At 34.2% G+C, this 13,277-nt stretch overlaps 1 protein-coding gene across 3 annotated transcripts; it reads left to right on the top strand.

Moving 5' to 3' along the window:
* The first annotated feature begins 643 nt into the window (after positions 1 to 643).
* LOC127870127 (INO80 complex subunit B-like) lies at positions 644 to 13,203 on the top strand. Of its 3 annotated transcripts, none has more exons than XM_052412800.1 (8): positions 644 to 730; positions 1,357 to 1,528; positions 2,810 to 2,874; positions 7,025 to 7,200; positions 8,134 to 8,185; positions 8,458 to 8,558; positions 8,905 to 8,964; positions 10,420 to 13,203. In XM_052412800.1, the coding sequence occupies exons 1-8, from the start codon at positions 709 to 711 to the stop codon at positions 10,690 to 10,692; spliced, it is 921 nt and encodes a 306-aa protein (XP_052268760.1). In that variant the 5' UTR covers positions 644 to 708; the 3' UTR covers positions 10,693 to 13,203. The 3 variants fall into 3 exon arrangements, with proteins under 3 accessions (XP_052268760.1, XP_052268754.1, XP_052268746.1); XM_052412794.1 differs by lacking the exon at positions 644 to 730 and adding an exon at positions 819 to 907; XM_052412786.1 differs by lacking the exon at positions 644 to 730 and adding an exon at positions 820 to 928.
* Positions 13,204 to 13,277: the final 74 nt, after the last annotated feature.

Below are 13,277 nucleotides of genomic sequence, written 5' to 3' on the forward strand. Positions count from 1 at the left end.
AACTTTTGTAAGTTTAGTAAGTTTATAAGCTATTAGTGATGTCGCACACTCAGTTCCCATACACAATGCAGCCTCAGGCGCATACGGACCTGATAAACATCGAAACACTCACACTCCGCATATGGGCCTGATAAACACACTCACTGCCTCCACACTCTAAGTATATCGGCGATCGAAATGATGAAGATAATAATTTGATTTCAGAACAAATTAGCGTCCCACAAGATATGAAGTGCTTGCATGTTCGACCAGCCCCATTTTTTTAGAATTAATATCAACTTACTAACCGTTTAGCAAATTAAGCATTTTAACAACGATACTAAACAGGTTGTCTATCGGCCAGCGATATTAGAGCGATTTTCTCTAATAACAGTTATACTGCAGGGCATATTAATATATCTATTTAAAATACAATTAACTAAAATGCACGTTGTGTTATGTTCATGTTAAATGTCGGAAATTCATTTATGACTTACAATTGATTTATAGAGTTGGCATGTTATAAAAAAAAAGTATACCTTTTTTCTTTTTTGTTTCAAGTTTATGTGATTACACAAGATCGTACGATCAGAGACGTAGATAACTACTGTTATCTACGTCTCTGTTATTTTTATTGACGTATAAAGATCGATGTTCAAATGATAACCATAAATATATTTTGATGTGAATGTCACTGTGATTTTGATCGAGTGGCGTTTTGGGAAATTGATGAAGCCTAACTGTTCGATCGGTAAGTGCAATTCATATGAATATTAGAAAAAATGTTTAACGATACCATCTTTTGTACCAGTATGTCCATTAGTTTAGTTATCTGTCGCCTTAAGTGTAATAATCACAAATAAAAGATTAATTGGGTATTCGTACCTCAAATTTGTACCAAAAATGGGGAAACGAAAGCAGACACACAGTGAGATAGTGGATGAATATGGTAGATTCTTAACCTAAAAGCAAGCTTATTGATTGTAAAAACGCATGTTGAATTATCGATTAAATAATGATTTCACATATATTGTTTGTAGAAAGTGGCTTGTTTAGCAGTTGTGCGTTCGTACCCTAATATCAAAGTACCCTGTATGGCTGTAACCATCTTTTTTTCGTGACTCTTATCAGAGACGTAGATGTTATCTACGTCTCTGCGCTTATTTAACTTTACACCCAGATTTTCCCTCTTTAATTTATTACTATAAATTTGTTACAGTGAGCATGTCGTTTTAATGTTTTTAGACGCTATTTTGGTCATGTTACAAATGCAAAAAGCTTTTTTCCCCACAAATCCAGTTCCCATATTGAACTGGCTTTCAGTTTCAGATATTGGGAAATTAAGATGTTGATTATAGAATCTACAATATGTTGTAGATTCTTCATCTGAAATCCAGTCCCCAGGAATCAGTCACAAGAAACACAAGAAGCACAAGAAAAAACACAAGAAGCGCGCTACAGAAGATGAAGATGAAAGTGGGATGACCTCACCAAAGACATCTTTAAAACTGAAGTTTAAACTTGGTGCAGAGTCTATTGGAACAAAAAAGTAAGCATAGGCAGCATATTTAAACATGTTGAGTAAACCATGACAATCAGGATTTAGATTTATACCTGCAGTTTTGTTTGTTAAAAATGTTAGAAAGTTTTGTACATGACATATAAAATAATAAACAGAGCTGATCTTACTTTATGTACCGTAATTACTCTATGTTTTCAGACACTTAAAAATAATTGTTTTTTTTTCGTGTCCGAAAACTTAGATACGAAAAATATTAAAAAAATACCGGTGTCCGAAAACTTAGAGTCGAAAATTAAAGTGTCCGAAAATAGCGTCAATTGTATCGACGACTACCGATATTAGCACGTGCTTGTAAAATACCATGCAGTATAGTATAAATTACATTCATATATGTTTGCGCTGCATTTTAAATTAATTTAAATGTTTAATTTATTTTACAGAAAGTTACTTCAAGGTTGTACTTTGTACAACGAGTTCAAAGATGAGCATGTGATGTACCGATACTCGCTAGTATGAACCTGTAATTTACGCAATAAAAAAGGAAAATATGAATTCTTTGTTTGTTCATTTCCGATAGTTGTTGTCTAACACCTTCCATTGTTCGTAAAACTTGTAATAGGGTGCATCACACTTTGAAGCGTTAAGTAATATTGGTCTAATATTACCAGTAAATTGAAATAAAAGCAATTAATAAATGTGCAATAATTTATTGTGTTGTACTCTTCGTTCTCTGCTTTTCAATAAATACAACCACACAGCTTTGCTACCTCTTACCTGAAATTAAATGGAACAAAGATATATAATATTAAACATACTGCTTCCTTAAAACGGCATCAATTCAAATGCTATCGGCATCAATTCAAATGCTATCGGGCGAAACCATTATTTAATACCGGTTTACAAGGTTATCCACCCAAAACGCAAATGTAATGGTCCGTTGCCCTCAGCATGCACCTGCTGTGTTTTATGATGTTAATCTGGTTGTAAAACCCCATGATCGAAGTGTCATTAGATATCGAAACAGAACCGAAATTTGGCAAAATAGCGCTGTAAAATATACTGTCCGAAAACTTAGAGACATTAATTATGGACGAAAACTCGTGTGTCCGAAAATTAAGAGTCGTGAAAAATAATTATTTTTGCTAAAAAAAGGGGAGTCCGAAAACTTAGAGTGTCCGAAAACATAGAGTTATTACGGTATACAATTAATTAATTTTAAATTATATTGGTGAGTACCTGCAACACAATATTAATGAAGTGACATACAACTGTATATGTGCTTCAAAAATCCCATAAACTTCCTTGCAGCATTGTGTCTGTGACATCAGAGCCCACAGAAACACGTGTGAATGTGACTGATGATCAGCCTTGGGGTAAGACTGTGGTTAAGTTGTACTTTTTAGCTCACCTGAGCACAACGTGCTCATGGTGAGCTTTTGTGATCGCCTTTTGTTTGTCGTCCGTCGTCCGTTGTGTGACGTCAACATTGGCCTTGTTCACCCTCTAGAGGCAACATTTATTGTCCAATCTTCATGAAATTTGGTCAGAAGATTGGTCTTAATGATATCTTGAATGAGTTGAAAATGGTTACGTTTGCTTGAAAAACATGGCTGCCAAGGGGCGGGGCATTTTTTCTTATATGGCTATTGTAAAATCTTGTTAAGACTCTAGAGACCACATTTATTGCCCAATCTTCATGAAATTTGGTCAGAAGATTAATCCCAATAATATCTTGGACGAGTTCGAAAATGATGCCGGTGGGTTGAAAAACATGGCCGCCAGGGGGCGGGGCATTTTTCCTTATATGGCTATAGTAAAACCTTGTTAACACTCTAGAGGCCACATTTATTGTCCAATCTTCATGACACTTGCTCAGATGATTTGTCCCAATGATATCTTGGATGAGTTTAAAAATGGTAGCCTTTGCTTGAAAAACACCATTAATTCATAACCTCTTTAAAATTATTTATTTAATTCAGTTGCCCAATCTTCATGAACTTTGGTCAGAACATTTGTTTCCTGTGTAGTAAAGTTTGGTTTTATTATGTCATTATTATGTACCATTAACTATATTTTTTAATTTTTCATAACACAGAATTTTCATAATTAACATAACTGTTTTAGTCATTATTACTTATGGTAAGCCTATCAACTAAGAGATAGCTGAAAGAAAGACAACATGTACACAATTTTGCAGTATCTATCTCCCTTGTTTAACCTGCTGAGTCATGTTTCCCAATCTATTTTTCGGCGTTAGCTGTATACGCCAGCTTTTCACCTTAGCCTGACCTTTGTTAGCGTCCAATAGAATTCAAATAAAACTTCCCGCGGCCAAGTACAGATGAATACACTTCATTGACTGCATTGGCTGATTTTAGAATACGACCAGAACATTGGAAACATGTCCGCGTCTTTGTAACACTGTTTTACTGCCTGTTCAGCATGAAACAATTTTATATCTAATGAAAAGGCTTAATAGATAGAACAGTTTTACACTCAATCTCGACATCAATACAGTTTGTGCGTCCACCTTTTATTTTCAGAAGATTTTCAGCGCTAGAACTTTTGCACTTAAAGGCTATGTTCTCATATTTAGTACTAACTTCCATATTCCTGTCAACATGTTAACATGTTAAAGTATAGAGAGCAGTGAAAGCGAAGACTCACTTTAATGCATTGCATTTCAACTCGTGAGGTATATCGGGTCAATTTGCGGCCACTGTGTGTGAATGTCAGAGTTTACATACAGGTCATCGCTGTGTCTCTACCCTTTGTGCTGATCGGAGTTCGCGGCCAGGAAAATAATCGTTACATAATAAAGACGCTAAAGCGTGAACTAGGTGAACTGGAATTTTCTATGGACCAGACAGATGTTAAATGAAGATATCCAGCGATATCATATGGTATGTCAATAATAGATTCTTAATGTGTTTTACAACAATACCATGATAAATATTATTTTTAATTAATTTAACAAGAATTATGCCATCATATTGACTAATGAATTAAGCATGAGCGCAGAGACGTAGATAACATGCCACAACATGTTATCTACGTCTCTGATGAGCGCAATGATTCTCGATACTGTTAATAATCGAATCAAATAGCAACGCCAGACAAACCACTAAAACAGGTTTGTTCGAAGAACGCGCGTATAAATATTTAAAATATGTACGGATACTTCGCGTGTGGCCGATTGACTCATATGTTTTAATTTCACTTCCATTCTTCTTTTGGTTTTCTGTTTTGTATCTATACGTTTATGACCAGCAATATGTAATAATGTAAAATAAGCCACGAAAACTCCGCGTATCATCCCGTACTGCGTTTGCTGCAGCTAAGAACTGCACAGAAAAAGACATTCGCAATCTTTGATCTCATTCATTGAAGTCTTTACCTTTCATTAACTGCAACCACAATCAACGCCGTATATCTTTTTAAAGATATTTCTTGTTACTTCTGCTCTAGAATTTGTTAGACCCCTTGGTTTCAAAACACTTAAAGGGTAAAGACTTCAAAATGCATATTTTTCTAGTATAATGACATTTTTGGCTAAGTTGTAATTTCTTGTGTTAATCTGTTCTTATTGTTTTGTCACATTTGTTATCATTTTGTAGCAAATTAATCTATAATGGGAACTATTACTGATAAGCCATCTTTGAGAAATTCCCTGCAGATATTGATCATTGCAGTGTGTAACTTTTTACCACTCAGCTTTCTTAGCCAGGTAGTGTCTGATACAGTTTGAAAACCAGCATGAGTTGCCCTAAAAAAATTGATAATGACCACAGACTAACAGAATCATGATTCCTAGGTACTTAGTTACCCTCTCACTGTCTCTATGCCAGATGTTAATATCAGTGGTCAGTCATACAAGCTAGTTGAAGTGTTTGATATATTTTATTTCACAGAAGGAGTATTAAATGCATGTTTTTAACAATTAACAAAAAATATGTAATTTAAATGGGAACTTCATATCAAAACAAGATTCCATAATAATTCACTTTATATAATCATATTTAAGATATGTTAACACATATGAAAACAATAAAGAAACAATTTCAATTATAAGTTTCTAGAGATAGAAATCAGAATCAGAATAACCTTCAAAGTCAAGATTTACCTTTCTTATTTGCAGAGTTCATTTATCAAGTTTAATCATATTAAAACGATGTCAGAAAATTGAAAATAAAACGGTAATGAATGATACACAATATTAATGAAATGAAATATAAAATCGATACATTTTCATATTTCTAAATTGTTTAGTGTAAAACAGCCTACTGTTGAATAATATGTTTATAAAATTATATTTAAGTAAACGGCAATACCTTTAGTTAATTGAATTACAACCAATCAGCGGTGTCATCCTGACCGGAAATAAGCGTTTGTCGAATAAATATTTCCGCATTACATAAGTGCTCACAAAGTAACATTACCCGTAACCATCCCGTGACCGGTTCACTTGCGTAAGCAAACAAGACCGCAATACCACACCTGGATACGACAGTTGAGTTCGAAAATGGTTTGGATCGGTAAAAAAACATGGCCGCCAGGGGGGGGTCTTTTTCCTTATATTTATATAGTAAAAAAGCTTGTGAACACTCTAGAAGTCACATTTTTTGCATAATCATCATGAAATTTTGTCAAAACATTAGCTATGTGGATGTCTCGGACGAGTTTGAAAATGGTCGTGATAAGTGGAAAAACATGGGCACCAGATGGTGAGGCAGTTTTCTTTATATGTGTAAAGTGAAAAACATGTGAACAGTCTAGAAGACACATTATCTTCATGAAATTTGGACATATCTTGGAAGAGTTCAAAAATGGTTCAGGTCTGTTAAAAAAAAACATGGCCGCCAGGGGGCCATTTGTTGTTCATTCTTCATGAAACTTGGTTAGAACATTATTGTGTTTCATTGATATCTTGGGCTGCAAAGAACAGGTCATTTCTTTTTATCTCGAGTGAGCGACTTTGGGCCTTTCAGGCTGTCTTGTTTGTATATCCCTTTACCACTTAAGTGTAGATACATATTTTGACGCATTTGTAGTCCCTTAGTAAGATACGTTTAGTTAAAGACCTTTATTCAAGTTGTAAAGGCTTCATTTCCTTAGGCCTTAGATACTGTTGAACAGACTGCGAGTTACTCACAGTCTGTTCTGGTTTTATGCTGTTTGAACATAGCCATATTCACTTTGCTTTTGAGTGGGAAAGGGATAAAGTAACAAAGTAAAGTTTGTAATAATGTTTGCTCTATTATTAAAAAAAACAGGACAAATAGTTTATCACAATAAAATACAATTTGAGTTTTTGCTAATCTGTAAATAAAAACATTTTTGAGACGTGAGGAAAGTGAAAATTATTTGGTTGAAACATGGTCCAAAAAAATCTTTTACAGTTTGACTTCTTTTTGTTTATTGACAGTTGAACAAACATTTTGCGCACACAAAATGTTAATTGAATAGCATGCATGATTTGTTATTTTGAAATACTAAGTAGTTTCTATTTTTCCGCACTCACAGAAGAAGAAGAAGAAGACGACAACGATTTTGATCCATACGAGAAAACGAAGAAAGCTGGAGACGACACATCAGATGAGGAAAAGGAATGGCTGTCAGCCCTGGAAAAAGGAGAGCTTGATGACTATGGGGAGATAAGCAAGGGAAAGAAAGACCCATCTCTCATGACAGCTAGACAGGTATGGGCGAGAATTAAGGATTGATATTTAGTTTTGCGGTGTTTATTCAAAGCTTAACAGAATTGTAAAATTTGCATTTTCATGTTTACTGTAAGATAGGTAGTGGTGATTGGTTACATAATTTTTTAATTATAACATATTCGTTCTTGAGTTATGGTTGTTTACAGTTGTGAGTTTTTATAAATGAATACACTTTACTTCGTACAATGTCTAGACAAATAAATGTTATGTATGTGTAATTGTTGTTGTTAAAGGGGCCTTTTTAAGTTTTGGTAAATTGACAAAATTAAAAAAGTTGTTTCAGATTCGAAAATTTTCGTTTTAGTTATGATATTTGGGAGGAAACAGTAATACTGAACATTTACCATGCTCTAAAATAGCCATTATATGCATCTTTTGACGATTTAAAAAACCTGAATATAATAAAGCGTTGCAACGCACGACAATTGAATAATTTTGAGAGATCTGTGATTGTCATTACATTTTGTGAAACTACAAGGATTGCTTATATAAAGTATAAATTGAGTCCTTCATTGTATGAGCACGGATTGCCGAGTGGTCTAAGTGGCAGACTTTTACTCCAGGACTCCAGGGGTCAGTGGTTCGAGCCGGGTTGAGGATTACTTTTTTTTTCTTTTTTAAATTTTATTCTTGATTTGTTACTGGAGCTTTTTAGATCCAATGTTTACATTTATCAATATAAAGCATTTAATGACAAACTTCCATAACCACAATCTGTGAAAAGGCCCCTTTAATTGAATTACCATTCAGCCAGTATAGGTCAGCTCATCTGATTTACTGCTCATACTTGATATGATAGCATTAGTTAAGTATGTTTGTGCAAGACTCCTAGCCAGATAATGCAGTATGCGGCTAAAGCACTGTTTGCCTACTTATTATTAGGGCTTAAGATCTCTAAATTTGTTATTTTAGCGAGCCTTGAAGCATGGAACGCAAGAACATGAACTGTTGCAGCTGCCCACAGGTATAGTATGACTTTAAGGGATGCCATATACTGTGACCTAAATATCCACTTGGTGAAGTGTAATGTCATGCTATTTTGAGATACTGTACTGTAAAACAGGATTCCACATAACTACAAATTCCATGTTTGCATTAAACAATAGCTACTTTTATAATAAAAGGGTGATGAGATGTATTGCATGATCTATTAATGTACAAATAAAGTATTCCTGTTTCATAGTTATGCTGTAAGGTAGAAAAAAACGATTAATGCTGGTTTGGATGTTTCTTTAGGTTACCGACAGGTCGAACTTACTGAAGAGCAGCTAAAGAGGCGAGAACAGAGAGCCAACAAACGGAAAATAATGGCTCAGGAAAAAAGAGAAAAGGACAAGGTATCAGCATACAAAGCTCTGATAGATCAGTCTTGAACATTATTTCCAGGGTTGTGACTAGTTGAAAGTGCCTCTTTTCCAGTGTTTGAATGTATTGTTGTTGTAAGGAAATCCAAAATTGTGCATATGTCTGTAATAGGAAGTATATGTTACAGGGTGGTCTTCATACAATTAAAAAATAATCAACCAGATTCAAAATTATTGTATGCACAGTTGTGCTGAAGCTTTCCTATTCAAATTCAAATGTAATTATACATTATAAATAATAATACATTATAATTAAAAATATTTAGTTAATTTGTCTGCAAAAAATAAGATTTTAAATAATGAATTTTGATATTTTCAGAAACAAACTATTGACAGATTGCTAAAGAAACAAGACAACAAACTAAAAGGTGCTGCTAAGGTAAGCTTATATCATTTTTACACATATTGAAACATGCCACTTTCTTGAGGGAACATCACATTATTGCAAGATAGAGCGCATGTTGAAAAAGAAATCCAGGTTCAGACCTAGAAATCATTATTCATCAAATTATCAAATTACTTACGACAATTGTTACCCATGCAGGAAAGTTTGCCATTTATATGACTCATGTACCAAGTTCAAAAGTCATCGGTAACATTTGGTAGCAAAACTTCTGGTAACTTACCACAAGTGTACAGCATGTTTAGATGACAAAATCTGTCTTTGTCTCTCGGAGATCAAAATCACACAGAGAGGTTCAAGGTCAAATTATTGCATGATGCATCTTGTCAAGACAGTTAGTTTGCAATTTTATAGACAACTTTACTATACTTACTGCATAATCAATGAGAGCTGCCCCAAGAAAGTGCGCTGGACTATTTTTCCACTTTGATATTTAAATGTACATGTTCTGTCAGTCACCTTATATGATGACTTAAGAGATATTTCAAGTTGAATATCTGTAGCAGTTGTATAGTAAATGTAAATTTAAGGATGAACAATTATAAATTATATTTTTTACCAATATATTTAGCTAATTTTTAGCTCGGCTGTTTTCGGAGAAAACCCGAGGTATTGTCATAGCCAGCTCGTCGTCCACCGTCCAACGTCCACGTCGTGCTAAAACCTTTACATTTTCTTAAGGTTTTGAACGTTGGCTCTTACATCAAAGTGCTTCAACCTACAACTTTGAAACTTTACATGTAGCTGCACCTTGATGAGTTCTACATGCCACACCCATTTTTGGGTCACTAGGTCAAAGGTCAAGGTCACTGTGACCTCTAAAAAAAAATTAAAAAAAAACATTCTGACAAGCTTTCATTTATTAAAAACTGCACCCGCAGCCGAGCGTGGCACCCGGTATGCGGTGCTCTTTTAATTAACATTGCAAGGAAGGCCTGCATATAAGCTACCTTCACAAACGCATACTGCTGCAGACTGTGACACCTTATTACATCTGACTAAAGTGCTTAAAAATTATAACTTACTACACATTTTACCATTTTGTAATCAGTGTAGAACTTATGCCGCACGTCCAGATGGTCAGGGTCATACTTCAGTTATCAAAATATGGGCTTAATGCAGCTTCTGCAGACTATAACATTCTATTAACAGGAATGTTTAATAACACACCTTACCCTATGAGAGGAAATCAATGAAGCACTAAATGCCTATACCCTGTGCCCAAAGGTCAAGGTCACTCTCATTTTTTAATAATTAAAATGAATGGTATTTCTGCACTGAATTCACGCGTTGCAGATGGGCATATAGTTAATTTACCATGTCAATATCATATAACAGTTTTGCTTCTTGTTTGTGCATATTTTCTTAATTGTTAATACTGTTATTTCCAGTTTTGTAGAGATGATGAATTCATTAACATTGACCTTTCAGGCCAGAGCTGGGATGAAGAAAGATCATCCCAAAGTGACCTATTTGAACACTGTCCAGTCCATTACGATCTCTGTACCTCAGGACATTAAGTTTCCCTTAGAGGCACAGAAGGCTGAAAAACCTCCACCTAAAGCAAAGTGTGCTGTCAAAGGCTGTAAAAATGACAAGAAGTACTCTTGTTCTAAAACTGGTGTTTCGCTTTGTAGCTTGCAATGTTATAAGAAGAATCTGAGTCTGAATAAACTTACCTTACCGACTGTTGTGACTTCATAAAATATTTACTGAACTATCATTAAGAAGAACAAGATGTTAAAATTGTGTAAGAAGTGATCTTCAAACGCAGCATGGCCATTGGGCTATTGACAATATCTGCCAGAATACTATTCAGTACACACGCTTCTTGTTAAAGTACTAATTAAAGAAATTGTTGTTGATCCTTTCTTTTTCTGTGTATTTTACATACAATTGAGCCTTATTCTGTGACATGAGTGTTTAATGCATGTGCATAAAGTGTTCTCCCAAATTAGCCTGTGCAGACTGCACAGGCTATTATAGGATGACACTTTCTGCCTAAATTAGATTTTTTGCTAAGAAGAGACTTTCTTTAAGCGAATAGTTTCATAAAAGTGAAATTGTCATCCCTGATTAGCCTGTGCAGACTGCACAGGCTAATCTGGGACAACACTTTTTGCACATGCATTAAACCTCTTTTTTACACAAAGCGAAGCTCAATGATATTTTGGCTATGAACTTCAATGCTATACAAGGAGTCATGAGGTGACATGTTGCTGGATATCAAATATTTGTTCATATGTATTCATGTACTCATCATTTCATTATAAACTGAGGAGTTATGCCTGCATGTTTTATACCAGTATTTTTTGTATCCTGAAGGATGTGTTTGTGATGTCACCAATTACTAGAATATTAACATTGCTGACCTTGTCAGCTCATGTTTAATGGAGATATGTTGTCATTTACCAGGACAACATTTACCACTGATTTGAATTAATATACAATTGATATGTCAAACACATTGGTCATAAATATTATAATAATCTAAGTTCACAATTACCTCTCAATACATACATTCTTTAAAGTTATCCTTATGCATGTTATTTGGTGACTTTCTTTTAACCACAATTTGTAAATGGAATACATGTTAGTTAATATATCATTGAAAATAATAACTTTCAATTGAAAACTTAAGAAATCTTATGTGAAAATGTTTGAAACCACTGGTTGGGTTACAAACAAATTCACAGACATATTCCATAGGTCCATCTTAACCAATAAAATACAGTAAGTTTTTTTACTTGTTAAACGACACATGTCCATCAGAGATATCAGTGAGCATTTACCCGCGTAATGTCAAATACCCTATCCTTCCTGTTTGACCTTAGGAGATTTGGATCGCACACGTTTTTATTAATAAATAATAACTGACACATCTCATTTGTTTCCATCTCATATTCTTCACGAGTATTCAACCAATCAAATCATCCATTTTCAAAACAGTTACAATGTTTGCAAAGTTCGTTTAAGAAATAATATTTTTCTATCCTGGTTTGTTGTAGAATAACCCACAGTAAGGAGTATAGATGCGTAGGAATTAAATCATGAGTGCGAAGCACGAGTGATTTGATAAAACGCATCTATACTCCTTTCTGTGGGTTATTCGACAACAAACCATCATAGAAAAATATTATTTGATTCTAAAATGATTCTGATTGATTTGGTTCAAGCTTTTGGACGTGACCTATATTTTTCAATACTCCTCCCTTCTTGGTACAAAGATTACTATTTAGTGACGTCATTAAATTGTACAAACATATGATGTCTTTTTCATTTATAAATATTTTGCAAATGACATTTATCACTTTTATTGATAACAAAAATCGCAGAAACTAAAAGACGTCACGTTTATTGATGCTACTGAAAAGCTGACATGCTACAAAATGTTTTCTTAATTACATTTCCTAACAAATAACATTCTTCGTAGGCGTGGTTATGCCACTTATCACCAAATATACAATTTGTTGTTTAATTGCATTTATAAACATGCTACATTTAATACATTTCTTTTAGGGCGGGTTTTAGCACGTGCATTTTACTGCAATATTTTCTTTATTTTTTCGAACTATTTTCAAAACATTTAGCTCCGCCCATAATTATTACAGAATAACCCACACTTGATTTCCTTGTTTGTCTATAGAAAACAAGTCACATGTAGTGTTAGAATTTGTTAGAAGATAATACACGGCTGAGCCGGGCCAGGCTGTGATAATCGGCCCACAGTGAGCATAACGGCCCTTAGGCCGTTTGCAACCTGGGGCCGATTATCACTGCCCGGCCCGGCCCGGCTCAGCCGTGTATTAACGTCTATAATATATATCTTACTTTTATAGATGGGCACAGGTTTTGAGTCATAAAATCATACTATTTAGGTCCTTCACTAAATTTTATGAAGAACCAGCTTTCTGTATTTATATATTTCATTGAATTGATTACGCAATTTTTAAATGACTAAACTAGCTAGACACTTTTGATTTAAGGACAACAACAATTTGGAGTGTTTTTATTTTACATTTAAATATTTTTTAATGATTAGTGTATGTGTTAACGATGGATTATTATAATATTATGAATGTGAATAACAGTGTTGGGATATAAAACTGGAATGAAACTGGTGAGACTGCATTTTTGATTTCGTTAAAATGTCGAATGTACTCGAATAATGCGATGTTTTGTTGAACAATTGATGGATTAAATTTAAGAAGTGTCCGTGAATTGTTCTTTAACTGTTCGAAGGAAATCGATGTTGAATTAAAAGGGTAATTTCTTTGATGAATAAGTCG

Source organism: Dreissena polymorpha, chromosome 1 (assembly GCF_020536995.1).
Source record: "Dreissena polymorpha isolate Duluth1 chromosome 1, UMN_Dpol_1.0, whole genome shotgun sequence".
NCBI lineage: Eukaryota > Metazoa > Mollusca > Bivalvia > Myida > Dreissenidae > Dreissena > Dreissena polymorpha.

Excerpts from the sequence above, each read along its gene's own strand:
- LOC127870127 (XM_052412786.1), top strand. The coding sequence starts at position 883 with ATGGGGAAACGAAAGCAGACACACAGTGAGATAGTGGATGAATATG. Across the intron at positions 2,875-7,024 it reads GACTGATGATCAGCCTTGGG|AAGAAGAAGAAGAAGACGAC; the intron begins GTAAGACTGTGG and ends CCGCACTCACAG. Across the intron at positions 8,965-10,419 it reads AACTAAAAGGTGCTGCTAAG|GCCAGAGCTGGGATGAAGAA; the intron begins GTAAGCTTATAT and ends TTGACCTTTCAG.